At 43.8% G+C, this 27,767-nt stretch overlaps 1 protein-coding gene across 3 annotated transcripts in view; it reads right to left on the bottom strand.

Moving 5' to 3' along the window:
* USP13 (ubiquitin specific peptidase 13) overlaps positions 1 to 27,767 on the bottom strand; it is a 119,573-nt gene that overhangs the window by 48,972 nt on the left and 42,834 nt on the right. For all 3 annotated transcript variants that reach the window (XR_007477706.1, XM_004270498.3, XM_049710647.1), the window contains exons 5-10: positions 25,435 to 25,577; positions 23,562 to 23,746; positions 13,853 to 13,947; positions 12,371 to 12,558; positions 6,035 to 6,106; positions 5,588 to 5,681 (exon numbers count right to left, since the gene is read on the bottom strand). Coding sequence is in view for 2 of the 3 variants with exons in the window: in XM_004270498.3 (XP_004270546.1) it covers positions 5,588 to 5,681; positions 6,035 to 6,106; positions 12,371 to 12,558; positions 13,853 to 13,947; positions 23,562 to 23,746; positions 25,435 to 25,577 (777 nt within the window). In the remaining variant the exon portion in view is untranslated. The remainder of the gene's footprint in view (positions 1 to 5,587; positions 5,682 to 6,034; positions 6,107 to 12,370; positions 12,559 to 13,852; positions 13,948 to 23,561; positions 23,747 to 25,434; positions 25,578 to 27,767) is intronic.

Here is a 27,767-nt window from a genome sequence, read left to right as displayed (position 1 = left end):
AAATCAGGTTATCAAAAAAATGAGCCTGAATCTAATGAAGCTTCCAGATCTAACTTCCAGCTTGTAAGAAACACAAGCTAAACAATACCTCAAGGAAGCAATCATTAGAGCAATCCTGGGGCAAATGACCCGGCTCCTTCAACAAACCAATCGCTTGTAAAAAGAGGGGGACTCTGAAAAGATGTCTTTGATACTGCAGGGGAAAATCTATATATGGGCTGGGTATTGGCTGATACATTTTGTTGTAACACTTTAAGCAACTTTCAACATGATATTAATGTTTAAAAAAAAAAGAAGGTATTCTAGTTACAGGTGCATACTGAATATTTACAGGGGGAAAGGATGATGCTTAGATTTTGTGTCAAAATACTGTGGGGAAAGGAGAGGAAGGGAAGGGAAAAATTGAGTTCAGGAGGGACTGATGAAACCACATTGGCAGTAATGGTGACTGCTGAAGCTACATGATGGTACATGGAGGCTCATTATACTTTGCTCTCTACGTGTGTGTATATTTGCATATTTAAATAATTTTTTAAAAAGGTCAGGCTCTAGAATAAGGCAGTTACTTCAAAGAAACCAAAAAGCCTAAATAAGAACCAAAAGGAATTCCCTGTCAGTCCAGTGGTTAAGACTTGGCGCTTTCACTGCTGTGGTCCGGGTTCAATCGCTAGTCAGGGAACTAAGATCCTGCAAGCCATACGGCACCGCCAAAATAAATAAACAAGAACCAAAGAAGTAAATCAAAGAAATAACATGTTTCCTGGTTGGCACTGGGTCAGTGTCATCACCTGAGTGTCCCCTCCGGCCCCTCACCAAACAAGGCTAGAGAGATCAAACTGACCAAGAATCAGACCCGCCTTCAGGAAGCTCTCGCTCTTGCTGTGAGCTGCCCCTCGGACCCCAGAAGCAAAGGCTAGTCTTGACAACTAACTTTATAAGAGGGAGCCCCAGATAGTCTCCTAAATAGCACCCACCTAAGGAACCTGTCATAGTTATAGGGTGCTGTACTTACTTTCTCCATCAGCAACTGCAAAACACATCAGCTAAAATTGGAGAGAGGACTACCGTGTTCAGAATCTTTCCCAAATGCTTACACAGAACTTTCTGTTTAACACTGCAACCAAGAAGGCAGCCAGCCAGTGTCCACTCATATTCCTCTGAGGCTAATGCTTTAATTAATAAACAAGCAGCAAGATGAGACTTTATATCACTTTAGAGCAACGGTTGTACAGATGCTTACATTATAAGATCACAGGAATGAAAAAAAATACATGCATCTCAGCCGTCCCCAAACACAGGTGTATGTCATCTGCTGATTTAAATTTTTAACCTTAAACCATAAACCTTGGACCAGTAATTCCTAACTCACGTCCAAACCCCAGATCTCCTAAGCTAAAGGAACAGAGGGTATTCCCCCAAGCTATTTTTCGTATTTCAAAAGATGAGTTAGAAATGTTACATTTGCCCAAAGTAGGAAAATGGAGGTTAGTGAAAACAAAGTTCTTATGTTTGGAGATAAAATTACATCATCTGGAAGTAGAACCCTGGTTATATCATGTTGATTAAAAACTGAGACCAGCAATTCTGTGTCAAGGATTAGTTAGATGGGAAATTAAATGAACTGTCACTTAAGAAACAGTTTGTTCGGAATACAGAACTGTTAATAATGTGCTATCTTCAGGAGGAGAAATAAATTATGGAGTATTCAGCATTAAATTGTGTGAAAGCACTGTCTTAGAATGCATAAAGATCAGGAATATTATTATTATTTTTGTGGTACGCGGGCCTCTCACTGTTGTGGCCTCTCCCGTTGCGGAGCACAGGCTCTGGACGCGCAGGCTCAGCGGCCATGGCTCACAGGCCCAGCCACTCCATGGCCTGTGGGATCTTCCTGGATCGGGGCACGAACCCGTGTCCCCTGCATTGGCAGGCAGACTCTCAACAACTGCGCCACCAGGGAAGCCCAGGAATATTATTTTTTGAAGAAGAAAAAGTGTCCTTTTATAGTGAGGAGGTTTTAGCTACTATAGATGCAATTTAATTTTAAAAATCAATTCAACAAATTTATACAGAAATGGCAATGCCCCCAAAAAACACTGCAAATCTTTTTATAGATGAAATATGTATTAAGCATGCATACATAAAAACTAGATTTCACCTTGGTCTGTAGCAGAGCAACTTAATATCCAGAAGTATATATTTTAGAAATGACCCAAGATGTGAGTAGCCCAAGTTACTGGGCTACCTGGTAATTCTGCAAACTTTAAGCAACCCCTTTTTTTTTTTAACTTTTTATTTTATATTGGAGTATAGTTAACAATGTTGTGTTACTTTCAGGTGTAGAGCAAAGTGATTCCGTTATACATATACATGTACCTATTCTTTTTCAAATTCTTTTCCCATTTAGGTTGTTACATAATATTGAGCAGCGTTCCCTGTGCTACACAGTAGGTCCTTGTTGGTTTTCCATATAGCAGTGTGTACATGTCAATCCCAAACTCCCAATCTATCCCTTCCCCCCAACCTTCCCCCCCCGTTTTGTAAATAAGTTCATTTGTATCTTTGTTTTTTTTTTTTAGATTCTGCATGTAAGCAGATTATCATACTATATTTCACTTTCTCTGCCTGACTTACTTCACTCAGTATGACAATCTCTAGGTCCATCCATGTTGCTGCAAATGGCATCATTTCATTCTTTTTAATATAAGCAGCCCCTTTTGTCATCCACCTACCAGCATCTACACACTGAGGCACTGGGAGCCTGAAACAAGTACTGGAACAACTGTTAGAGAAGCAGGACGGTGCAGTGGTCAATACAGCACACACTCAGGGCCAGACTGCCTGGTGTAAACCCCAGCTCTCCCACTCCCTGGCTTTGTAACTTTAGGTTAGGATTCTGTATATCCATTTCTGCATCAGTGAACATACAGGAAGGGCCTGGCCTTTCGTAAGCACTGTGTAATGCTAGTTACTGGTATCTCTGGTGGTGACCCTGTAAAAAAGCATTCCTGCCACATGGCTCTGTGTTCTCTCCCCTGCACCACACATTCTTTCGTAATCTATCCTCTTCTTTGATTCAGCACATCTTCTTTCATCTCTCGGAGCATTTCAGGCTCATCTACAAGATAAGACACAAACACCAGAGACCTAGCACAAGACCACCTGACCAAAGGGCTCCTGAGACCTGAAAGAAGAAAGATTCTCACAAATTGGTTTCTCTGAAACCAAATGCCAGTGAAAATCCTGATGCCTCAGAAAGTAATTCTCTCCACTGTCAAGGAGTGGAGATTTTACAATGAATTACTTGCCTGTTCAAGTGACAGCTTGAAACTGGCACCTCCAGGGCCACAAAGGAAATCATACGGTCAACTCAAGCTCATTCTGAATGTTAAAGGGACCCAATTGATCCTGGCATGTCGGAGCACGGAAAGGACTTTACAAATCATCTAGATCAAGGGTCACATACCCAAATACCCAGCGTACCAGCCAGGTCACGAATCACAAAGGAACTGGGGCCAGCTGGGGACAGTGTGTCCTGTATGGAGGGAGGGCTGCTACTCAGCTCCAGCCACTGCTGTCACGGGCCTGGGACTGCCAGAGGCTCTGAGTGTTTAAAAGAAGCTGGAAAGTCAGATTCTGGGGAGGGGGCGAGGTGCAAGCAAAACACACCTGCAAGACAGATATGGTCCAAGTGCTGCCGGGTTTCACACCTTGAACCAGACAGGGCAGGGCAAGCCTCAGACCCCTGGAGATCACACAGCTACCACGCTAATCTAATGGTGGGGAGGGGACTAGGGTCCCCAGCTGTTCACAGACTCAATAAAGAATATGACTTATATAAGAACTACTTTTTTTCCTAATGTAAAAGGATATTGTGATATTAAAACCAAATTTTCCTTCCAAACACTGCTAAATTGATGAGTTTTCATTTCCCATTTTCTCAAATGAGGAGATTCCAAAAGCACAACCGTCCTGTACTGTACACAGATTTTATTTACATTAGAGAAGGGACCTTCACACTTGCACTATTCACAACCGCCAGCGAGACCAATCTTCCATTTGATGGTTGAGACTGAAAGGTTATGGGGCTTGCCCCCAGTCTCCAGATCCCTTGCAAAGGCAGGAGAGGAAGCCAGGCTCCCGAGTCCCAATTAGTCTCCGTCTCCTCCACCAGGGCAGGTGGACTCTGCCCCGAGAGTGGCCCAAGAAGTGACAGCCTGGATGCACACACAGGATAAATGTGATCAAAAACAACATTTGGGGCCAAGTTTTTTCACCATCACCTCTTCAAAGTTCCACAGGAGCTCAGAGGTAGAAGAAGCCTGGATAACCTGATAGCCCAGACCACCTCAACTGCATCCCAACTGGGGGTCTTCCTGTCTGACGTGGATAAGGGACTCATGGTTGCAATGCTAGATAACAATGCCACTGGAGGACTTAGGTTTGCCTGGCCATGACACTCTGATCTCCAGGCCTGGCCCTCAGAATGTCTACATCCCTCTCCACCCTCTCACAACCCACTTCCCTCTCCCCCCACCCAGACACTGCCTCTGTATGTTCCCTTCCTAGTCTCTCTTCTCCTGTTTGCTCCATTTCCCCAACTAATTGGCTTCCTGATGAAAAAGAACTTATTCCCTTTCGATTCTTGCTCTCAGTCTGCAGGCATTAGTCAAGGATGACTGACTTAAGCTGGGAGCACAGAGGTCACACACTTGAGACACAGAACTGAAAGAACTTGCCCACTAAGTCAAGACAAGGTACCCTGGAGGCAGAGCAGGGGATGGGGAAGCGGGGCCTGCATTCCACCCAGGATGACTGCAGCTGTGGGAGCCAAGACCGCCAAATACAGCTGTGTAAGCTGCACACTGCACAACTCCAAGGGCACCACTCCAAGAGGCCAGGCTGCGAGTGGCGCCATCTGGAGTTGCGTTAACAGAGCAGCCCAGGGAGGGGTCAGTGGCCCAACCTGCAGGCACATGGAAATGGGGGTCTGGCTATTAGAAGATGAAGCACATCTTTCAATGAGTCAAGTAATAGTGACTGAATGGCCAACTGAGTTTCCTATACTGGAGTGTGCTTACGAACTCCCTGGCAGCTTAGTTAAAATGAGGACTGCCCAGCCCTCCCCAGAAATTCAGAATCCTCAGCTCTAGGGGCGGGATAGGAATATGTGTGTTGTTTTTTTTAACAACCAGCTTCTTGAGAAACCCTAGCAGAGTTGAGGCTTAGGAGAACACAAACACTACAAGGGCCAAGACTGGGTTACCGAGGGGAAAATGTTTATATTTTTATACGTTTATTCCTTCCATTCCAGCACTACTTTATGAATAATATTATTTCTAAAGACCATTAATGATGGCAATCGCATATAATCCATGAAGCAAATGCCACTAGAAACCCCAACCCTGGCTATTCCTTACCACGATTTTTAAGAGCAGACAGACACCCTAGACCCTAAAATGAAAGAGCTATTTTGACAGCTTGCTAAATTGATGGCCACAATTCGCCAAATCATAGGAAATCCATGCTCTTGCTGAGAAGGTTCCTCTTTCCAGCATCTCAGTGTGGCAAATACCCAGACACATACCTTGGGCTCCTCCTTCATCACCTGTTCAATGAGCTCGGATTTCATGGGAGGTTTTGAATACTGGCCTGAGAGAAGGCCGTGTCCTAACTTAGTCCTGGACAGGAGGGAGAAACAGACAAAAAGGTTATTGCTGTTTCCCCTCAGAGATATTAAAATTACCTACAAATTTCAATAAGTACACCTGCTTTTAGGTGGAACACTGTATCTCAATTACTCACAAATAACTTAACTGTTTGATTCTGCTTCATACTGCTTCCATTTTCAACTTTTCTCAGTACTTTACAATTTTACTGATTTTTTTCTTTTTACAAAAGCAACACATGCTTATTTCAGAATACTTTAAAAAATACAGACAATAAAGAAGAGAATTGCCTTTAATTCTGCAACCCAGAGAAAACCACTATGGACACTATATCAGATACTTAAAAATTACAACAGGGCACTTACATCTGTGTGTTGAAATCTTGTGTTGGATCTAAAGGAGAGTAGTCAAATATTCTTGGAAGATTTCCTACATACCTAGAAAATGAAAAGCAATGGTCAAAACATAGGAACTGAGAGATGAACAGAACCCAAATAAGCTATCATCCTAGCTAAGACCTTCTTGCCTTTCTGTCAACACTACATCACCCACCTGAAGAGAATTTTTTCCTGAGCTCCTACCTCTGCAGTCATATTCATGGGTCTCCCTAAAAGGTTTATGCTTCTATCAATGGGTCTCAACCCCAGGTACGAGTTAGAATCCCCTAAAGAGTTTCTAGAAAAAATACGAAAGCCAGAGCCACCCCCAGATGTTCTGATTTCACTGCCTGAGGCTGAGGCCTGGGATTTGGAATCTTTTACAAGTTGCCCAAGTGAGTCTAACATGTAGTCAGAGTCAAGGACCACTGGCTTACGCCATCTCAACTACCTTCCCCAAAACGAAAGGTAAGGTTAGGAATTGTTCTGGTGGCGTCAAAATGAATAATGACAGCAGTAACAACTACCGTTTCTGAAGCGTTTCCTAAACTGCCTGATTAAGACTTCATTACAACCATATGAGGAAGGGATTATTGTCGTTACCTCATTTTGAGAGATGAGAAATCAGGGTGCAAATGCATTAGGTACCTTCCAAAATCACCCAAGAGGGAGTGATGAAGCCCAGAGTAGACCCAGGCAGCCTGGCGCCCAAGCTGTGCCCTGAACCACGCTACCAGATGTACCTGCCCCATCCACAGTCCCTTGTGCAGCCCACAAGCCCTCCTTCTGATCAGTTTACCTGACAGAGCAGTCTAACTGTAACCATCCATCTCTCATCTCAACACACAATCATTTCTTTTTTTTTAAATTTTCCTCCAAACGTGTCAAAAATATATTTTCCTGTATTAGTTGTTTCCAGGAGTACATATCTGTCTGTCTACAGAGCAATCTTCAAAATTAAGTAGATGAATAAACTAATATCTTTTTCATTGAACAAGCATGTTTTTCAAGAGAAAGCATATAAGTGAATTCATTACATTTAAATAATTATACATAGATTGGGAATTATTTTAGTTTTAATTTTTTTAACATCTTTATTAGAGTATAATTGCTTTATAACGTAATGAATCAGCTATACGTATACATATATCCCCACATCCCCTCCCTCTTGTGTCTCCCTCCCACCCTCCCTATCCCACCCCTCTAGGTGGTCACAGAGCACCGAGCTGATCTCCCCTGATCTCCCCGTGCTATGCGGCAGCTTCCCACTAGCTATCTATTTTACATTTGGTAGTGTGTATATATGTCCATGCCACTCTCTCACTTTGTCCCAGCTTACCCTTCCCCCTCCCTGTGTCCTCAGGTCCATTCTCTATGTCTGCTGCGTCTTTATTCCTGTCCTGCCCCTAGGTTCTTCAGAACCATTTTTTTTTTTAGATTCCGTATATATGTCAACACACAATCATTTCTTTCACTTCTTAAGTTCATTTCCTATTTCACGCCCCCTGCTTTGTGCTGTTCACCTTTCCCTCTTGAGGCTTGGGCTCTCTGAGCCTGACAGCTCTAGGAAGAGGCAACCAGAAGCAGATCCCTCTCCCTGTCCCTTCCTGCACCCTGCCCTGCCTGCTTCTCTGACCTCATTCCCTCCCCGCTCTCCCAGACCACAACGCCCCGGCCATTTCCCCTTCTTGCTGCCCAGGGCACACCAAGCTCACTCCTGCTTCAGGGTCATGCCATCCTGCTGTCTCTTTCCTGGAACGCTCTCTCTACGGATCCTTGCTCCCTTTCATGTTCCATATCACCTGAGCCTGGCTAACTTTCTTCTTGGCATGAATCACTATTTGCAACTATACAATTTATTTATGTTCTTGTTTATTATCTTTCTAGAGATCACATACTAGAATATAATCTCCATGAAGGCAGAGACTTTAAATGACTGCATCTCCAGCACTAGAACAGCATCTAACATGTAAAAGGCACTCGATAAATATGTCTTGAATGAATATATTCATATCATTTAATCACACAACCAATTTTCATAACTGACTACCTAATGACCCAACAGAACAGGCATTACTGCAGTAAAGTCTTGGCAGAGAACCATGATACACTACAGTTAGTAATGACCTCTAATTAGATCCCTGAAATACTAGAAACTTCTAGGCACCTGCTGATTACAAACTCGGAATTTGTATCCAAGGTTATGTACCAACATAAAAATTAACAGAGCACACGTCTCTGGAATAGTCCCATTCAAATGGCTTTTGGTTGTATCACTAGAACAACAATTCCATTTAGAAATTTTCAATGGACCAAAAGCCAAATAATAGATAAACCAAACTATATTCAGAGTCAGAGGTTGCACTGAAGAATTCTTAATTAATATACAACACGATAAACATTATAAACATTAGCTCTCTCACAATATCTTTATCATATCCAGTCTTTATCATCTCATATCATATCATATCTTTATCATATCCAGTCTTTATCATGTCTCACAATCCAGTCTTTATCATATCTCAAAACCTGACAAGACAAAAAAAATCCACTGGTAAGATGAACATTAGTGAAAACCTTATGCTTTCCGGCAAGGTTGATGGAGAAGAATAACGTTAAAGGGGGTAATAAATCTTTGATGTCAGAAAAGTCCACTTTGCTAGTAATTTATATTCCTTTTCTAATCAATGAGGAATATCTTCTATTACAACAAAATTAAATTAAAAGGCAGCAGTAGGGGTTTCCCTGCAGTAATTAAGAATCCACCTGCCAATGCAGGGGACAGGGGTTCAAGCCCTGGTCCAGGAAGATCCTACATGCCGCGGAGCAACTAAGCCCGTGCGCCACAACTACTGAGCCTGCGCTCTAGAGCCCGCGAGCCACAACTACTGAAGCCCGCGTGCCTAGAGCCCATGCTCTGCAACAAGAGAAGCCACCGCAATGAGAAGCTTATGCACCGCCAACAAAGAGTAGCCGCCGTTCGCTGCAACTAGAGAAGGCCCACGCGCAGCAACGAAGACCCAACGCAACCAAAATTTAAAAATAAATAAAATTTTATAATTTCAAAAATTTTTAAAAGGCAGAAGTAATGCTGGATAATTTTTAAAGTATCAATACTTATATCTTCAATTTGTAATCTAGTGGTTTTCAAAGCAAAAAACAGTTTTGCTACCTGACAATCCATCTTTGTTGTCATTCAATTCGTACACCAGTTTATTTAGATTTGCTCCTCATCGGAATTATTTTGAAATGTAAACTGGGTTCAAGTAGCAGGCAGGGTATCAAGGAGTCCAGCTGATGTTCCCGAATTACACCGTGGTTGTGCATAAGTCATTTAATCTCTCTGTGAGTCACTCTTTCTACTTACAAAATGGAGATACCAGTCCTGGACATAACTCCACTGAGTTAGTCCCACTGGGGAAAAAGTAGTTTGAAGAGCAAGTACTTCAACCCAGTGATATTCGGTAAAAGAACCAAAAGACCGAGGACAAGTATGAAAAATAAGTTGCTCATGTTCTAATATATACAGTAAATGTTTAGGAAATAGAATACAAAATGTTAGATACTACAAAATTCTACAACCCTTGAAACGAGACCAGGTAAGAGATTCAAATCTTAATTCCAAATTATAGACATGAGGTACTTTTTTTTTTTTTTGCGGTATGCGGGCCTCTCACTGTTGTGGCCTCTCCCGTTGTGGAGCACAGGCTCCGGACGCACAGGCTCTGTGGCCATGGCTCACAGGCCCAGCCGCTCCGCGGCATGTGGGATCTTCCCGGACTGGGGCATGAACCCGTGTCCCCTGCATCGGCAGGCGGACTCTCAACCACTGCACCACCTGGGAAGCCCTGAGGTACATTTTTTCATTGAAGAAAAAATTCAGAAAGTTAATTGTTCATCAAACTTTAAGTGTAGAAAATATTTTCAAAAACTGTAGGCTGTAAAGCACTAAAAATGTTGTTGAGCTTTGTAACAAAAGAATATGTGTCTTCCATTCTAGTTTAAAAGAAATAATAATTATACAACACCTACAATAAGGACTTTCCCTCAATAGTTAAAAAAAAAAAATCTTGGAGCATGAGACAGATAAGATGAAGCTACACTGTTTCCAAATCAAATGATAAAACAGGTATGAGACATGGGTAAGAATTTATAAAAATAATACAATGCATGATGCGTACCTCTGAAAAGGTTTTCGCATCTCAGAGCTTCAAACTTGCTCCTCCTTTTCTCCAAAACCCTGTCTACACTCCCCCTGCACATCAGTCAAGGTGAGTATCCCTTTGTGTGTCCCTTCTTCAAAGAGATCCTCCCTGACCACCTCCTTCCCTTTTCCTTCATGGAATTTACCATATTTTTAACCATACAGTTGTTCTTATGATTACAGATACTCTTCAGCAAAGGATGGGGTTACAGCCCAATAAACCCATCATAAGTTGATGATATCATCCATTGAAAATGCATTTACAATACCTAACCTATCAAACATTGAAGCTTAGTCTAGCCCACCTTAACCATGCTCAGAACACTTACATTAGCCTACAGTTGGGCAAAATCATCTAGCACAAAGTCTATTCGATAATAAAGTGTTGACTATCCAATCTAGTTTATTGAATACTGTACTGAAAGGGAAAAACAGAAAGGCTGTCTGGGTACAGAATGGTTGTAGGCATATCAGTTGTTTACCCTCAGGGTCGCGTGCCCGCCTGGGAGCTATGGCTGCTGCCCTGCCCAGCGTCACAGGAGGGTATGTACCTCCTGTCACTAGCCCAGAAAAAGAGCAAAATTCAAAATTCGAAGTACAGTTTCTACTGAACACATATCACTTTTGCACCATCTTGAAGTCAAAAGATCTTAAGTCGAATCATCACAAGTTGGGGACGGTCTACATTTATTTAATGTCTGTTTCCCCAACTGGGGCTGGGCACCAGGTCCTTTTGTTTACCACTGAACCCTGCATACCCAGCACACTGCTGAGCAGAGCAGAACCCGCTCTTTATTGGCTGGATGGAAAAAATTAAAACCTGACATGGAAAACTGACCATAAATTTCCAAAGCCAGGAACAGTATGAAGAGGTAAGACTTCAAATACCAAGAGAGGAAAGAAAAGGACATCTGATATACTTTTATTAACTATCTTTAAAATCATTAGCATTCAACTCCACGTGGGTTAAAAATTGCCCTGTGCTGTCCCTAGCGTGCTATCTGCCCGTCATTCTGTCTTAGCACATGTGTGTCCTCTTCCATACTTGAACCAAGGTCGAATCCTACCTGCTCTGGGAAACACTAGAGATTATTTCCTAAACTGAGGCAGTGGCTGCCCATGAGCTGCAGCTATCAGTCTCTGTGGCTCCCTGTCCTAAGCACAGTCGAAAAGAGAAAAGGGCCAGAGACACAGCCCTTCCGCCCCTCAGCGAGGGAGGAAGCAGGCAGCCTGAACATGTACAGTTGGGAAGCACCCTAAATCAGTGCCTCCCAATTACTTGTGGTGAAGGACCAGCTAGTTTGTTGATTTCAACTCATATAGATGATACTTTTAAAAATACAATAAAAATAAATTACAGTTGACCCCTGAACAACACGGGAGTCAGGGGCACCAACCCTCGGCACAATCGGAATTCCACGCATAACTTTACAGTCAGCCCTTTGGATTCGCAGTTCCTCCTTATCCATGGTTTCAACCAACTGCAGATCCTGTAGTATGGTAGTACGTATTTATTGAAAAAATCCACATATAAGTGGACCCGTGCAGTTCACACCCATGTTGTTCAAGGGTCAACTGTACTGAAAAAATGAACTGCCACTTATAGAAAACGGCAACATCAAAGGCCTACCACAATTTCTGAATGCTCACTCTCGATTTCCATACCTGTCTCATTTCGGATCCACATGCAGCAGTCCAACGACCAGCACCATCTACGAACCACATTTTGAGTAGCAAAAAAAGAAAAGCTTAAATCCTCTTAGAAGCTCCACTCACTCACCACTGAAACCAGATCACCGAACCTCTCCTAGCGCATCTATAGGAAGAGATGTGGCAGTTTTGCTGTGAAGCTTAATGATTATTACTTTCTTGGCATAGAGGGTATTGGTCTAAAATTGGAAGCCATTATTAATATGACAAATCCCTGTAGGTGGTTTTTCAGTTTACAAAGCTCTTCTTATCTCACCTGATCCCCATAACACTTGACAAGTGTTCTCACCCAGCTTCATGCGGGAAGTCACAGCACAGATGGTAAAGGGCTTCCTCAGCACACACTGCCTGACTGGACGCGGAGGGGATGCAGGGCAGGCTGTGCACCCTGGTCTATACGGGACACTTACGCTCTCTGGAATTCCGGGATGCTGAAGATGGCCTGCATCACAGAACTGAGATAGCAACTGTTGCCCAGGTTCTTGAGACCCGTGTATCCGGGGCCATACATGGGCTTCAGCTTCGTCCCCGTCTCCTGGATCACCTCCCACTCGCTGATCCGCGGCTTGCTATCATTGTCCTGGAGCCCGTTCTCTGTCTGGGGCAACGTCATTGAAGAAATACAACTTTAACAATGATTATCATTCAAACATCATGTCCCACCAATTATTTCTAACAGCAATAGATGTTTCTGCCTTTCTTCCCCAGTTAAACAGAGAAATAAACAACCTCATTAAAAAAGACTAACGTGGTGATGGTTGCACAAGACAAATGAACTTAATGCCACAGAATTGTACACTTAAAGAATGGTTAAAACAGTAAATTTTACATTAGGTGTATCTCTCCACAATTTAAGAAAAACCCACATTTAAAAGATTTTAAAATAAAAGAGACAGAGACTGGGAGGAAAGGAGATAAGAGGAGGAAGAAGACAAATAGGAATCAAAAAAAAGAAGCAAGTAGAATAATCTCAAGGGCAGATACAATGCAACACAGCAAACAAAAGGCAAGGCAGTTGGAGAAGAAAGTGGAATAAAACCATGGGGTTCGGGAGAAGCTCGACATGGGAGGGAGGTTTAAAGAAGAGCACAGAAAACAAATTAAAAAGTGACATGAGTGGGCTTCCCTGGTGGCACAGCGGTTGAAAGTCCGCCTGCCGATGCAGGGGACGCAGGTTCGTGCCCCGGTCCGGGAGGATCCCACATGCCACGGAGCGGCTGGGCCCGTGAGCCATGGCCGCTGAGCCTGCGCGTCCGGAGCCTGTGCTCCGCAACAGGAGAGGCCACAACCGTGAGAGGCCCGCGTACCACAAAAAAAAAAAAAAGTGACATGAGTGAGAAAGAGGAGTTAGAGAGAACATGAGGAGAGGGAGATGACATGGGCTAAAGCAAAACACGCACAGTTAACCAGCTCCTCATAGGGACAAATATTACAGTCACGATACCAGCCTGAAAACACAATATGAAATGAGGCAAAGCGTTTCCATCAACAATCTGTTGGCTTATTCTTTCCACCCCTGCCCCAGGAGCTCTGCTTCCCTTCCTGTAATCAATTAAAGTGATGTTGGTCACAGATTATTTTAAAGGTCATCTCCCCGTACCTTCTCCCTTTAGTGAACAAAGAGTGATTCACGCAACTCTCCATCAAAGGAGACAGAAATTTTGCAAGTAAACTCCAACTAAAACAAAATGGTACTGGATGAGATGCCATTTTTACTATAAAATAAAAATTAAAAATCTAAGCTGACAACCAAAAGAAAATACTAATTAAGTTCAAGAAGTAAATGCAAACATTAAGACCTATAAAATGAAGATTTGTGTGATAGGAATTATATAAATAAACCAAACAGTTTCCCCGCAAAGTGGGAATAGACAAAAGGAGACCTTTCTTACCCCATGCATATGAAGCATATCAATTCCAAAATGTGCTAAGTGCTTGGCCAAATGAGGATCCAAAACAGGTTCCTCTTCTTGGAAAGAATAAACATCTAGAAGGTGAAGAGAAAATAAGCACTGAGATCTGTAATCAAGTCATTCAATAATCAACACATATTTACCGAGCTCCTACTATGCCCTGGGCTTGGGATATAGCAATGAACAAAACAAAAATCTCTTGTGAGTTTCAACTGGGGGGGAAGACAGCTGATAAAAAATAAGCATAATAAATAGGTATTTTTATAAATATACCCATAATATCAATTCTTTTGACATTTCAGAAAGTAATTTTAAAAAGGTTTCTGAAACAAGAAAAAAAGAACAGTGTTTAAAGTTAAAATAATTTAAAATTAGACAAATACAAATGCCTAACACGGATTGTTCTAACCCGAACCCCAGTGGCATAGATATAAGTTCGGGAGGAGGGAAGAGTGATGAAGGAAACAGCCACGCCGTCTGCCCACGCAGGGAGAACCTGTGAGGAACAGAGAACACACAGGCCCTCGGGGCTGCCGAATGGCTGGACCGCAGTGTGAGGTCCAGGACAAAACAAAATTCTGCCTGTGGAACCCTCTGTAGTCTCTCTGGTAGTCCCAGACCTACCACCTCACGACCCTCCACCTCCGCCTGCCCCCTCATCCCCTCTTCCCTACTTCAGTGTCCACACCCCACAGAGCTGGTGAGGGATCTGTGAAGACTGCTGTGCTTCCCAAATGCGTCCACCCTACGGCACACAGAAGAAGACGATGATGCATTTAGCACAGTGGGGTAACTCAGGAGGCTCCACCCGCCCCAGGACCTGAGGGATCAGCATGTTGGCCTCGTCCGTAACCCACTCACGGCACAGCGGCGTTGGGAAGCTGTGTGTTTGGGGGTGGCAGGGGAGGGTTCTCTCCTCAGAATCCTCAATATCCCCCCTGACAACATAAGGCTTTAGACCACACCTGGCTTCTTGCGGTATGATTCAAAGCAGCAGCATCACCTGGGAGCTTGTGAGAAATGCAGAATCTCGGGCCCAACCCCAAACCTACTGAATGAGAATCTGCATTTTAACAAGATCTCCATGTGCACAGCAAAGTCTGAGAAGCACTGCCTAGCGTTCTCAAAAGCGATCCAAACTGCCGCCTTATCTGTCGTCATAGGGCAGTGCAATGCAGTAGAGGGAAACATTTTCAGGCCCATTTTGCATGTAAGGAAACGAGGGTTAGAAAAGTTAAATCATTTGCCTCAAACCCCACACGTGGCCCAGAACCCAGGTATTCTGACTCCCGGCCCAGTCCTTTTTCCTCTGCACTAGACTATTTCCTCAGATCTCTCAGGAAACCAAGAGGCTCAGTGAAGCACCATCCTAGGCCCTTAACAGGAATGGAGAGTCAAAAACCACAATTTCTTCACTTCTAAATTTGAAAAACAAAATCTGAAAATAGATATAAAGATATTATTCTTTAGGACAGTAAAAGATAGACTGTTCAAGGAGTTTCTTGCTCTTTGGAACAATACCAGGAGTAGAACAAAAAGTAATATATACAAAAACTATGGTGACCCTCTGACCCAAACCCAGATACACAGAGACTCACTGCCACCCCAAAAAAGCCACTCTTTCTATTATTAATAGATTAAACATTGTATAGCTTTCTCTTCTATCCCTCTTCCCTTAGGGGCCCATTTTAACTTGTGAATAGCAGCCTTCATCTATATTCCTTTTTTAAATATAATTCAGTGCTCTCAAAAGCAAAAACAAAAGACAAAATCCCCAGCCCAATTAAGAAAAAATTTCCAAAAAGTTTAAATACAAAAAAAAAAAATCTTTGAACTAATAACTTAAAACAAATACATCAACGATATTTTTAATCTATGACACATGACACCAAAATACCACTCAAATATTGGCTGGAAGGTGAAAATGACACTCCCCAGGCACTTATCTTTGGTTATTATTAACTAGTGAGATAGTTTTGAAGACTTAAGACTTTAAGCATCTAAGCCCCTAAGCCCCTAAGCCTCTAATTATCAGAGCTCCAAGAGAAAATAAGATTGCTAGAAATACACCATTGGCATGGGTCTAGGATTTCAAAATAAGTGAAAATCACATAGAACTCTATGGTTCTTAAGCCATTAGGCTCCAGCCTAATGAGAAATTAGTGAGAAATTAACATTTCCTATCTCCAGTCATTAACTGCTCCAAAAATATGACATGATTTGGTCAGACACAACAGTTACTTCTTACCCCAATAACAAAAACAGTTTAGTGAGTAACACACAAGAAATCTAAAAATGAACTGTGATCCTTAAACTTGGCAATCATGAAGAATTTTAAAATGACATGTAGTCATAGAAAAAAAATTTGAAATAGACTCAGGAGCTGCAAATCCTTACACATTTTTCATTGGGAAATTCACTTTATTTCCAACTTCTGCTTAGCAAAGTCAAGTCTTAGCTCAGAAACTATTGTAGCAAATAAGCATTGCCTGACAAGTATTACCCTGCTGACCCCTTCCTTGACTTAAAAGCTTGGAGCCAAGACACACAGTTAGGAAGCTCACAGAAAGATCCTCCTAGGAATAGTCCAAGCAGTTTCATGAGTAACTACATTTACTTTAGAAGGAAACCAGTCATTGTTTCATTTCAAGTTAAATGACAAATTAAGCCATGGAGAGCATGGAGAGACCCGCAGAAGGGAAAAGATAAAAGAAAAGGTTTACAGCATAAATAACCTCATTGATGTGATAAGCATGTTAGAAAACAGTATGTGCATTAAGTTCCAAAAGTAAGGAAAAGGTTAGAGAATAGAGATGGAGACTAAGACTGAGACAAAGACTGAGAATCTGTAAGGAATTTACATAAAAATGGTAATAATTTCTTTTCTCTGAATGGGAAGGTTTCTTCTTGGTTTTTTGCTTTTCTTTTTTTCCCAAATATATTATACTTTGATTGAAAAGAATGTTTTATAAGTAATTGCCAAAGATTAAAATGTTTCTATATGGTGGTATACTGTTAGGACTAGTGTACCACTGGTCATCCTTGTTCACCCACAGGGATTTACTCACTCACTCATTCACTCATTTATTGATTCATTCATTGTATTCAACAAATATTTACTGAACACCAAATATATACAGATACTGAGGATTTAATATTAAATAAGACAAGCAGGGTCCCTGTCCTCACAAGTTTAAACTTTATTATTTCAAATAGTCTTATAAGAATGCTGGTTTAGTATAAAGGACCTCAACAGATGTCTTCTTGGCTACGGTTTACTCATGTGACTTTGGGCTCTCTTTCCTAAGCCCCAGAAAATGGCAGAAGTCCAAATTCTGCCCTCAGATACCCACACAGGAAAGAAGGAGAGAGAGGTAGAGATGTACCTCAACAAGATCTGGTGTTTAGAAAGACTAAAGAAACCAGAGAAGCTGGCTTCACTGCTCTATCATCACAGCTCAAATGGGAAAAAAAACAAAACAAAAAAACCCAGAACTCTTGGTCAAACACCAAGTCACAAGCCAGAGAGGAAAGGATCTCTCCAGAGTATGTATGATCCATTCACCCAAACTGCATCTCTCCACCATGAGTTTATATTTGCATGCCTATAGAGCATCTGCCACAGACAGGAAAAGAACAGAAACAAGAGAATGCTCCAGCAATTAATCTAGAAACCCAAACACAAAATGAATGAGGGCAGAGGTATATACCATCACCTTAGACAGTATAACTCCCAGACCGGACAGAGCCTAGACTGTGGTCAGGAAAGGAAAACAAGTAAGAGGAAAAAGATGTCCATAAAATAGAAAAAAAGAAGAAAAAGAAAAAAAGGTAAATCAGAGGAGAAAACTTTATCGGTGTGTCTGTCTTCCTCCGTCTGTTTACAACACAAATATTTACTGAGCACCTACTATGTGTGAGGGGCTATGCTAGATGAGACAGAATAGTAAACACCAAACGTGGTGCTCAGGCCCTGCCGTCCCAGGTGACCACCACTAGACACAGCAACAGGATCTCATGAAAAGTGCCACAGTGGAGCAGCACAGAGGCACACAGAGGGACACAAACCAGGTCAAAACTAAAATGAAGTAGTCAATGCCTTGATCCAAATCCTTGAGCTGATACCCAGGTCAGGGGTGAAGATGACCAAAGAAGAAAAATCACCTTCAGGCGGCAGTGAGGAGGGAGCCCGTGGCGCAGAGGTGCAGGACCTCCGGGCTCACATCGACAAGCTGGCGGGGATCCTGCAGGAGGTGGAGCTGCAGAACAGCAGCACGGACCGCGAGCTGCAGGCCCTGAGGGACCACATGCTTCACGTGGAGAGGGTCATCCCCCTGACCCAGGATCACGAGGATGAGAATGAAGAAGCCGGTGAGGTCACGCGAGCCCAGCCCCAAGGGTCTGAGGCAGCAGAGCAGGAAGCCCCCAGTGACCGAGCACCTCCCACGCGGCCCTCCTCGCCGCCCCTGTCGAGCTGGGAGCGGGTGTCGAGGCTGATGGAGGAGGACCCCGCCTTCTGTCGGGGGCGCCTTCGCTGGCTCAAGCAGGAGCAGCTGCGGCTGCAGGGACTGCAGGGCTCCGGGGACCGGGGCGGAGGGCTGCGCAGACCCCCTGCCCACTTCGTGCCCCCTCATGACTGCACGCTGCTTTTCACCTTCAAGAGCAACCCCCAGCACCGCAAGTCCTGGCCGGGGGAGGGGGCCGGGGAGTCCCCAGCGCCACCCCCGCCCCCGAGGAGCTCACCCCCTCTCCGGCCACCCCTGCCCGCAGGCCCCCAAGTCCCCACAGGTCCCACCGTCCCCGCAGGAATTCCCTGGACAAAGGGGGCCGATCCCGGGGAGGAGGTTCTGCACAGCCCGAACCCCAGAACTTCCAGCCCAAAAAGCACAACTATTATCCCCAGCAGCCCCAACCATACCCAGCCCAGAGGCCCCCAGGGCCCCGCTACCCCCCATACACTATGCCCCCCGCGGCTGAGACGGCAGCGCTCAGCCCCTGACCTCAAGGAGTGGGGCGGCCGTGTGAGCCCCGCATCTTGGGCAGAGAGGGCCTGGCGGAGCCCCTCGCTGGGAGGAAATGCTGCTTCCCCAGAAGCCCTGGGGCAGGAGGCCCTAGAGACCCGAGAGAAGGTCCGAGTAGGTGATCGAAGATGTAGGGGTAACTGGGCCGGAGGCTGAGGGAGGAAGGAAGAGGGCACGGAGCTGCCAGGAGCAAACCAAAGTGAAGGAGAGCGACGGGAAGCTGCCTCAGTGCTGCCCCTTGCAAGGGGGGCGAGGGGGGGGGCACAAACTATGCTAGGGTGGGTGGGGGGCTGGGGTGCCTCATAGTCGGTGTTTGACTTTCTTTTCAACTGGGGGCAAAGGGCAGAGAACCTAGAGGGAGGTAAGGTCTCCCCCATCCTGGCCCTGTCTGTCCGTCTGTGGTGGGTTTCTGTTTCCAGGGAGGTGTGGTGGGATCATAAGTCATTCCTCTCCCCTTTCAGGCCTCCTGCTATATTGGGGGGACCTGTCTGACGTCTGGTTTGCCTGGGGTCCCTGAGGATGTGGGACCTTTCAATAAAGGATGGAAAACAGAAAAAAAAAAAAATCACCTTCAGATGCTGCTGAGCTGGTGCAGGGGCCAGTGGGATAGGCAATTTCACTGCTGCCATGGGCATTACAGGAAGACTCTCCTGTAGTCACCAAGGCTTTGAGGATTCTTCTCAGGTAAACTAATTTCTATGATGAAAGAAAAACACACCTTCTCTTGCCTCCAACCCTCTTCATTCCTTTCCCACCAAGAACCTCAACCTTGCTCTGCCAAACGAATGTCTCCTCCCACAGAGGAAAGCGTTTTGTTTGCTTGTATGGTGATCTGTTTCTTTTTTTGTTTGCTGCTGTACCCATGGAACCCAGAGTGGAATTCGATATGGGGCCCACTTTTATTACCCAGCCACCACAATGGCCTAGCCTGGAGGGATCAAGGCTTCCTGGAAGAACTAATTCTAGGCTGAGACCTCAAGATGAGTAGGAGTTTCTCACTGAGCAGGTATGTCCTTACTGGAGAGAAGGAAACCAGGACGACTGGATCACACGACCATTAAACATCTGAGTTCACAACCTGTTTGGATTCCATGTTCACTAAGCAATATTCTAAATATAATTCAGCTTCCCACAGGGAGGGAACATACTGGTCGAGTTGACATAAACATCCCACTTACAGGTGGTTGTGGTTCTCACTAGAAACTAAATACTAAACACCCCGACTTGAACACTTTTTCTCTTGTGAGTTGAATTAGCCTCAGTGAGCCTAGCAAGTATGGAAGATGGACCCTCACCAGTGGTACCGTCATCAGGAGAGGGCCACCCCACCCCCAGACAGAGGGCACCCTACCCTCCTGGGCACCCTTCAACATCCACAAGGCCCATCATCAGACATTTATGGAAACTTTACACATGTTTTCATTAACTTATTTGGCTTTTTACATAAACAATAAGCTACAACTAGCAATCTATTAAACAGATTTAAAAGAAATGAAAATAGAATTGATGCATCCCATAAACTAATATGTAATGATAATTAGACTGAAAATAATTATTTGCATTAAAACCAACTCTGCACAAGATAAGCCGGAATCAAATCCTGATCTATTGTCAAAAAGTGAACATGGGCTTCCCTGGTGCAGCAGTGTTTAAGAATCCACCTGCCAATGCAGGGGACACGGGTTCGAGTCCTGGTCCGGGAAGATCCCACATGCCGCGGAGCAACTAATCCCATGAGCCACAACTACTGAGCCCATGCACTGCAACTACTGAAGCCCGTACGCCTAGAGCCCATGCTCCGCAACAAAAGAAGCCACCACAATGAGAAGCCGCATACCGCAACGAAGAGTAGCTCCCACTCGCCACAACTAGAGAAAGCCCATGCACAGCAACAAAGACCCAACACAGCCAAAAAAATAAAAAATAATAAATTTTTTAAAAATAGTCATTAAAAAAAAAGTGAACATTGCCTCAGCTAAGCGAGTTTAAGAACCCTCATCACAGGTGCATATTCTACATTGCTTTTGCCAATGTTTTATGCTTTCTATGGTTGAAAAAAGAGTATTTATTCAAATACTCTCAATTACATGAAGAGTAATTTGCGCACCACAACTACTGAGCCCACGAGCCACAACTACTGAGCCCACGCACCAGAACTACTGAGCCCGTGCGCTCTGGAGCCTGTGCGCCACAACTAGAGAGAAGCCCACGTACCACGATGAAAGATCCCGTATGCCACAAGTAAGACCCGACACAGCCAAAAATAAATAAATAAATATTTTTTTAAAAAATATATGCATAGAGAATAGAATCAATCCTTGCCTTTACTACTAGCATACATTTAAATAGAATATAATTATTTAAGTACTTATAGACCAGCTGGTTCATTTAATCAAAGTATCCATGCCTACATGCATAAGATTTTGTTTGGAACTTAAAGATGAAAAAGACATAGCTCAAGCAAAATTTTAGAACAAATCCCCATATACAAATAATTGTTGTCTTGAACAGGATGTTCTGAGAGCTGGACTTCTAATAACTGGTCTTATCAAAACACTACATAATATTACTCAGCCATGAAAAAGAATAAAATATTGCCATTTGCAGTAACATGGATGGACCTAGAGATTATCATACTATGTGACGTAAGTCAGACAGAGAAAGACAAATATCATATGACATCACTTGTAGGAGGAATCTAAAAAGATGGTACAAATGAACCTATTTACAAAACAGAAACAGACTCATAGACATAGAAAACAAACTTATGGTCATCAAAGGGAAAACAGGAAGGGGATAATTTAGAAGTTTGGGATTAACAGATACACACTACTATATATAAAATCGATAAACAACAAGGACCTACTATATAGCACAGGGAACTATATTCAATATCTTGTAATAACCTATAATAGAAAAGGATCTGAAAAAGAATATACATATGTATAACTGAATCATTTTGCTGTATACCTGAAACTAACACAACACTGTATGTATATCAACTGTACTCCAATTTTTAAAAAAGGGGGCTTCCCTGGTGGCGCAGGGGTTGAGAGTCCACCTGCCAATGCAGGGCACACGGGTTCGTGCCCCGGTCCGGGAAGATCCCGCATGCCGCGGAGCGGCTGGGCCCGTGAGCCATGGCCGCTGAGCCTGCGCGTCCGGAGCCTGTTCTCCGCAACCAGAGAGGCCACAACAGTGAGAAGCCCGCGTACCACAAAAAAAAAAAAAAAAAAAAAAAAAAAAAAAGGCTCTGCATAAGATAGCACTAAAAGTAGAAACATCTGAATTATCCTCCCCTTGAAATTGTACCCAATAGAATGCCTACATTACAAACTCTTCTTTCTCTCTATAGGCCCTACAAGAACAATGATGGTTACCATATACAGCAGTTATTCAACAGAGCAATGACCTGTAAGCACTTTGCTGTAACCCTGAATCCAACTGCATGTCCTGAATTTCCTCTTCAGATCCTGGAAGGCTTAGGATTCAACCTGGGTTGTGTAGCAGTTTATTTATTTGAGGGGAAAATGTCTGGCACCAGCACCTGAGACTCTTGCAGCTACTTTTCTCTAATGAGTTAAAAGAAGTCCACTAAACTTTGGAAGTTTACCCAAAAGGTGAATCAAAAGAATCTAGACATGACGTAACTGCCAGCCCTCAATTATAAAACAGATAAATGAAACCAGTTAGATGGAGAGGGCATGGCTGACAAAGAGTGTACCACATTCAGTGAAAACATCCTCACTAAAGAACTTTGAGGCTGGCTGATTCAGTCAGAGAAAGATAGCCGAGAAGAAAAGCCAAATGTCTTTATTTTTTTCCTAAAAAAATCATCTTACCTTAAAGTAAAGAAGAAAGAAAGATTAAAACCTGGACGGATGGAGAAACTGACCTGGGTGTGAGTGCAGGTCTGTGCTTCATAAGTGTTTTCAGTGATGCTGAGATGATGGGTTCTTATGGCCACTGCTCAGTATTTAAGTTTCTCATTATTAACCCTGATGTAACTTCTCTTTTCCCTCACCAAATGACAGAAGGAATTAACTGTACAAACATAGCCAAAAGCTAACATACAGTGTGAGAGCACGAAGAAGACCAGTTCTGAAGCTGATAGTACAAGCAGGAACCACTTCTAACCCTTTGCTGCACTGGACACCGTCACTGCCTGCTGATGTCAGGGGTTCTGAACACACAGTATCTTTAAAACCCATCTTCTCCATAATGAATCCATTTGTACCTAAAATGATACTAATCCCCATAATGAATTCTAGGCCTTCCCCCTACTATTCTAATGGTGGGTTTGATTATGCACATTCACTTCACAAGTCCGGGTTCCTGCTTCTGTCCTCTTAGCCAAGAGAGATTCAGAAAGATACTAACAAAAGCAGCAAACTTTTATCATGACCTTACGGTGTGCACTGGGCTAAATGCTTATGCATCTTAACAAATCTATGAGGGAGGTACTGTGATTATCCTCAAGATGAGGAACCTGAGGCTTAGAAGGATCTGGAAACTCACCCAAGATCTCACAGCTAACAAGAGGCAGAATGAGGATTCGAACCCGGGCTGAGTCCAGAGCTTATGCCCTCCAACCCCAGAGATTAAGGCACTGGTTAAATCTAAGAGGGAGCCACTGTAAGTTCCCAAGTTGGTAAAGGCACACTCACCTGCCCCGTCAGGAGTGATGGTTCCCAGTTTCACAGCTAGAGGGTAGCCCAGGTCTCTGTAATGCTCCAACGCATGCCCGTTGCCCCCGGAGCTGTCAAAGAACCATTTCCCACACAGCACAGAGCCGTCGGTCAGATTCAACCAGAGGTTTTCTCGCAGGTCACACCTGGCACACTTCCAACCACTGTGAAATCATCAGACAGCAGTTAGCACAGCCAGAGTACAAGGCGTGATTAGAAAATTAACGTCTAAGAAAATGGAGTGTCTCAAGCTGGGGGCAGTTGGGGCAGTCACAGGAGACCGTCAGCGGACTAACAGAGATCCATTCCAGAGCAGCAGGGCCACTCAGTAACCTGCCAGCCTCCCCAGTGGGGGCCAGCTCCTCCCAGCTCCTTCGAGATGTTTCTTTTACTTTAGAAAAGACACAGAACCTGAGGGTAGGAGGAAAGGTCATTTCCTTAAAATTCCTTACATGAGAGACTGTGGAGCCTAGCCACAAGCAGTAAGACTGGTTTAAACAAAACTCTACTACACTGACAATCTAAATTAAGTAGAAAGGAAAACAACTTAACTGAAGGTCGAATGTCAGGTATGTGCCAGGAGCTTTACAGAAGTATTATCATTTAATTCTAATATACACTCTTCAGCATTATTACCATCCCCACTATCAAAAGGAGAAAAAGCCCCAAGGAACCATGCCTTCCCTAAGACCACACAGAACAGGAATGCAGTACAGTCAGGGTTCAACCAGAAGGGACACATTCCTAATCTACCTGCTCTTTCCCTCCAGCACCTGCCTCTGGAAACACACTGGCATCTGATTACAGGAGGTGCAAAAGGAGCCTAAAGAGCATTCCAGCCAAAATGCGACAACCAAAGACTATTGTCCGTCTTTGTAAGTTGGGTGCCCCAGAAGCAGACTCTGAGACAAAGATTTGAATGCAAACAGCTCATTTGGGAGGCGATCCCAAGAAGCACCCTAGGGGAGTGAGGGAAGACAGACTGAAAGGGCAGGAAGCCAGTGCAGGGACTGTGAACAAGCAGATGACCCCATGGGCCACTGGGGCTCAGTCCAGCTGCGGAACTCCAGGAGACAGTTACCCCACCTGAGCGTAGGGACCTAGGGTGTTCATCCCTCCACTCCACAGTCACTGGCTGAGGGCTGTTCCAGGAGCACAGGAGGGAGCACGGCTCTGCAGCGTTTCTGACTGTCCGGTGCACTGGCCTACCTGGCTCGGGCAGGCAGAGAAAGCCCTCAAGCGAGGAGCTGCAGGTGCTCACAACCGGAGACCTTAGGGTGGGGATGGGCTCCAGGGCAGGGGCTGGCCATGGTCAGCGTCTACTACAAAGGTAGAGATAATTCTAGAGAGAAGTTTTGAGCTTTTTTTAAATTAATTAATTTTTTAAATAATTAATTAATTTTGGCTGTGTTAGGTCTTCATTGCCGTGTGCAGACTTCCTCTAGTTGCAGCAAGCAGGGGCTACTCTTCGTTGCGGTGCGTGGGCTTCTCATCGCGGTGGCTTCTCTTGTTGCAGAGCACGGGCTCTAGGCACACGGGCTTCAGTAGTTGTGGCTCGAGGGCTCTAGAGCACACGCTCAGTAGCTGTGGCGCACGAGCTTAGTTGCTCCGCGGCATGTGGGATCTTCCCGGACCAGGGCTCAAACCTGTGACCCCTGCGTTGGCAGGCGGATTCTTAACCACTGTGTCACCAGGGAAGTCCCAAGCTTATTTTTTTTTTCCAAGCTTATTTTTAATAAAAAGCATCTGATAAGAAAATATATAATTGCTAATTCAGTGAAGAGGTAGAAAAATAAATATTCCTTTGGCCCGTTTTGGGGGGGAAAGTTCCATTTTGCTGTCTGACCCTCACCTTGGAGGAATCCTGACTCCGTTGTCTAACTGGGTGAGGTTATTTGCATATTTGGACACTGGTAATTCATTTTCCCACGTATCTGGGTCCTGCTTTCTGTATGGAGATTTTGAGCTGAGAACTGCATCACAAGCAATTGTTACCTGTAAGACAAATACAGATGTGATATATTAAAACAGCTTGAGAGAACAGCAACTTCTATAAAATGAATTTTAAAGTTTATTAATAAATACAGCTTAATTCAAGAAAACTCAAATAGCTCAGTTACCACGAGAGCAAGATGCTAGTTTCCTGACTCCAGCACATTTTCCCTGGGTCTAGCTAGGTTTTATCCTGGCCTGGAGTTTGCAATAGTAATAATGACACAAGATAGCAAAGAACCAAATCCAGTTTGTAAACCCAAGCATAAGAGTCAGATTTAACAATTGCTACCTCTTAGCAAGTGGAGTGAAAAGTATAAGGTGAACAATTTACAAGGGTGAAATTAGCAACAGGTATGCCTAGGATTTACCCAAGTGGTGTGTTTTACTCTTAACAAATATACACCCAGACAACCAATATCCTCCACTCATCACACAATGATACGTGGTCAAGGGCACCTGAATGAAATGCAAGCGGCATGGCTCCATTTCTTAATCTAGTGCAAATGTGACACTGGATGGGGACATGCCTGGATGTTTCTGTGTCAGATCAGCCCACATCATGAGCAAATCTGTGATGTCTGGCTTGGCACCAACTGACTACGGGGGAGGGCGGACTCTCTGCTTTCTCCCAAACCCCACTGATTCTGGATATATGCCTCTCGCCACATTCGCTACTTGCTTAATGCTATAAGCTATTTCTAACTCTCCTTAAAAACATATTCTGATGAGAATGTAAAATGGTGCAACCACTTTGGAAAATAATTTGGCAGGTCCTCAAATGGTGAAACAGAGTTACCATATGACCCAGCAATCCTAATCCTATGTATACACCCGAGATAAATAGAAATAAGTATCCACGCAAAAACTTATACATAAATGTTCATAGAAGCATTATTTATAACAGCCAAAAGTAGAAATGACCCAAATGCCCATTAATGATAAATGGATAAAGTATTGTATTTTGATACAATGAAATGTTATTCAGCAATAAAAAGGAATGAAGTAGTGATACATGCTACAACATGGATGGATCTTGAAAATATATGCTAAGTAAAAAAAAAAAAAAGCCACCGGGGCTTCCCTGGTGGCGCAGTGGTTGAGAGTCCGCCCGCCGATGCAGGGGACATGGGTTCGTGCCCCAGTCCGGGAAGATCCCACATGCCGCAGAGCGGCTGGGCCCGTGAGCCATGGCTGCTGAGCCTGCACGTCCGGAGCCTGTGCTCCACAACGGGAGAGGCCACAACAGTGAGAGGTCCACGTACTGCAAAAAAAAAAAAAAAAAAAAAAAAAAAAAGCCACCCACAAAGAACCATGTATTGTATGATTCCTTTTATATGGAATGTCCAGAAAAGTCAAATCCACAGAGACACAAAGTACATTAGTGACTGCCAGAGACTAGAGGGAAATGAGATAGTTGTGACGGATGCCCAACTGTGAATATAATAAAAGCCACTGAATTGTCTGAAAAACAATTTTTAACAAAAATCTGTATTCTACATCACTAGCATCCTGTACAGTTAGCTGAACTTCATACAGAATATTTTCCTCTGGGTAGCACTGATAACGGATCCCAGAATGGATTAAGAGACGTGCTCTGTGGTGACCTAAACAGGAAGGAAATCTAAAAAAGAGTGGATATATATACACGTATAACTGATTCACTTTGCTGTACAGCAGAAACTAACAGAACATTGTAAAGCAACTATACTCCAATAAAATAAAATAAGCTACAAGGAAAAAAGAAAAATAGAGACAATGGAGGAAGTTCCCTCAGCTGCCATCCCACTCCCACCCCCACCCAGGCCCTGAGCAATTCCTATCAGTCCTACATCCAAAATCTATTTGCAGTCTACCTCTTCTTGATTTCGGCCATACCCGTCCTTGTTCAGCCATCGTCCCAGCTCACCTGAATGGCCACACAGCAGCCTCCTTACCATCTCCTTTCTCCCACTCTTGCTTCCTCTTCTCTGCCTGGTAGCCAGTGATCTGCTGTGAACATCAGATCCCATCCTCCTCCAGCTTAAAACTCTCCAAGGTTATACTAAACACTACCAATTGACTACACTGGGCTACACACAGTCAGGAAAAGGAAAAGGTCCCTGCCCTCAAAAAGCTTATACTCCATTACAGATCAGGCAATCAGGCATTCATAAATATATTTAAACTTCTTTTTTTTTGCGGGGGAGGTGT

This window comes from Orcinus orca, chromosome 5 (genome assembly GCF_937001465.1).
Source record: "Orcinus orca chromosome 5, mOrcOrc1.1, whole genome shotgun sequence".
Taxonomy (NCBI): domain Eukaryota; kingdom Metazoa; phylum Chordata; class Mammalia; order Artiodactyla; family Delphinidae; genus Orcinus; species Orcinus orca.
Note: the sequence above shows the minus strand (reverse complement) of the source record. Positions and strands in the feature narration are given on the sequence as shown.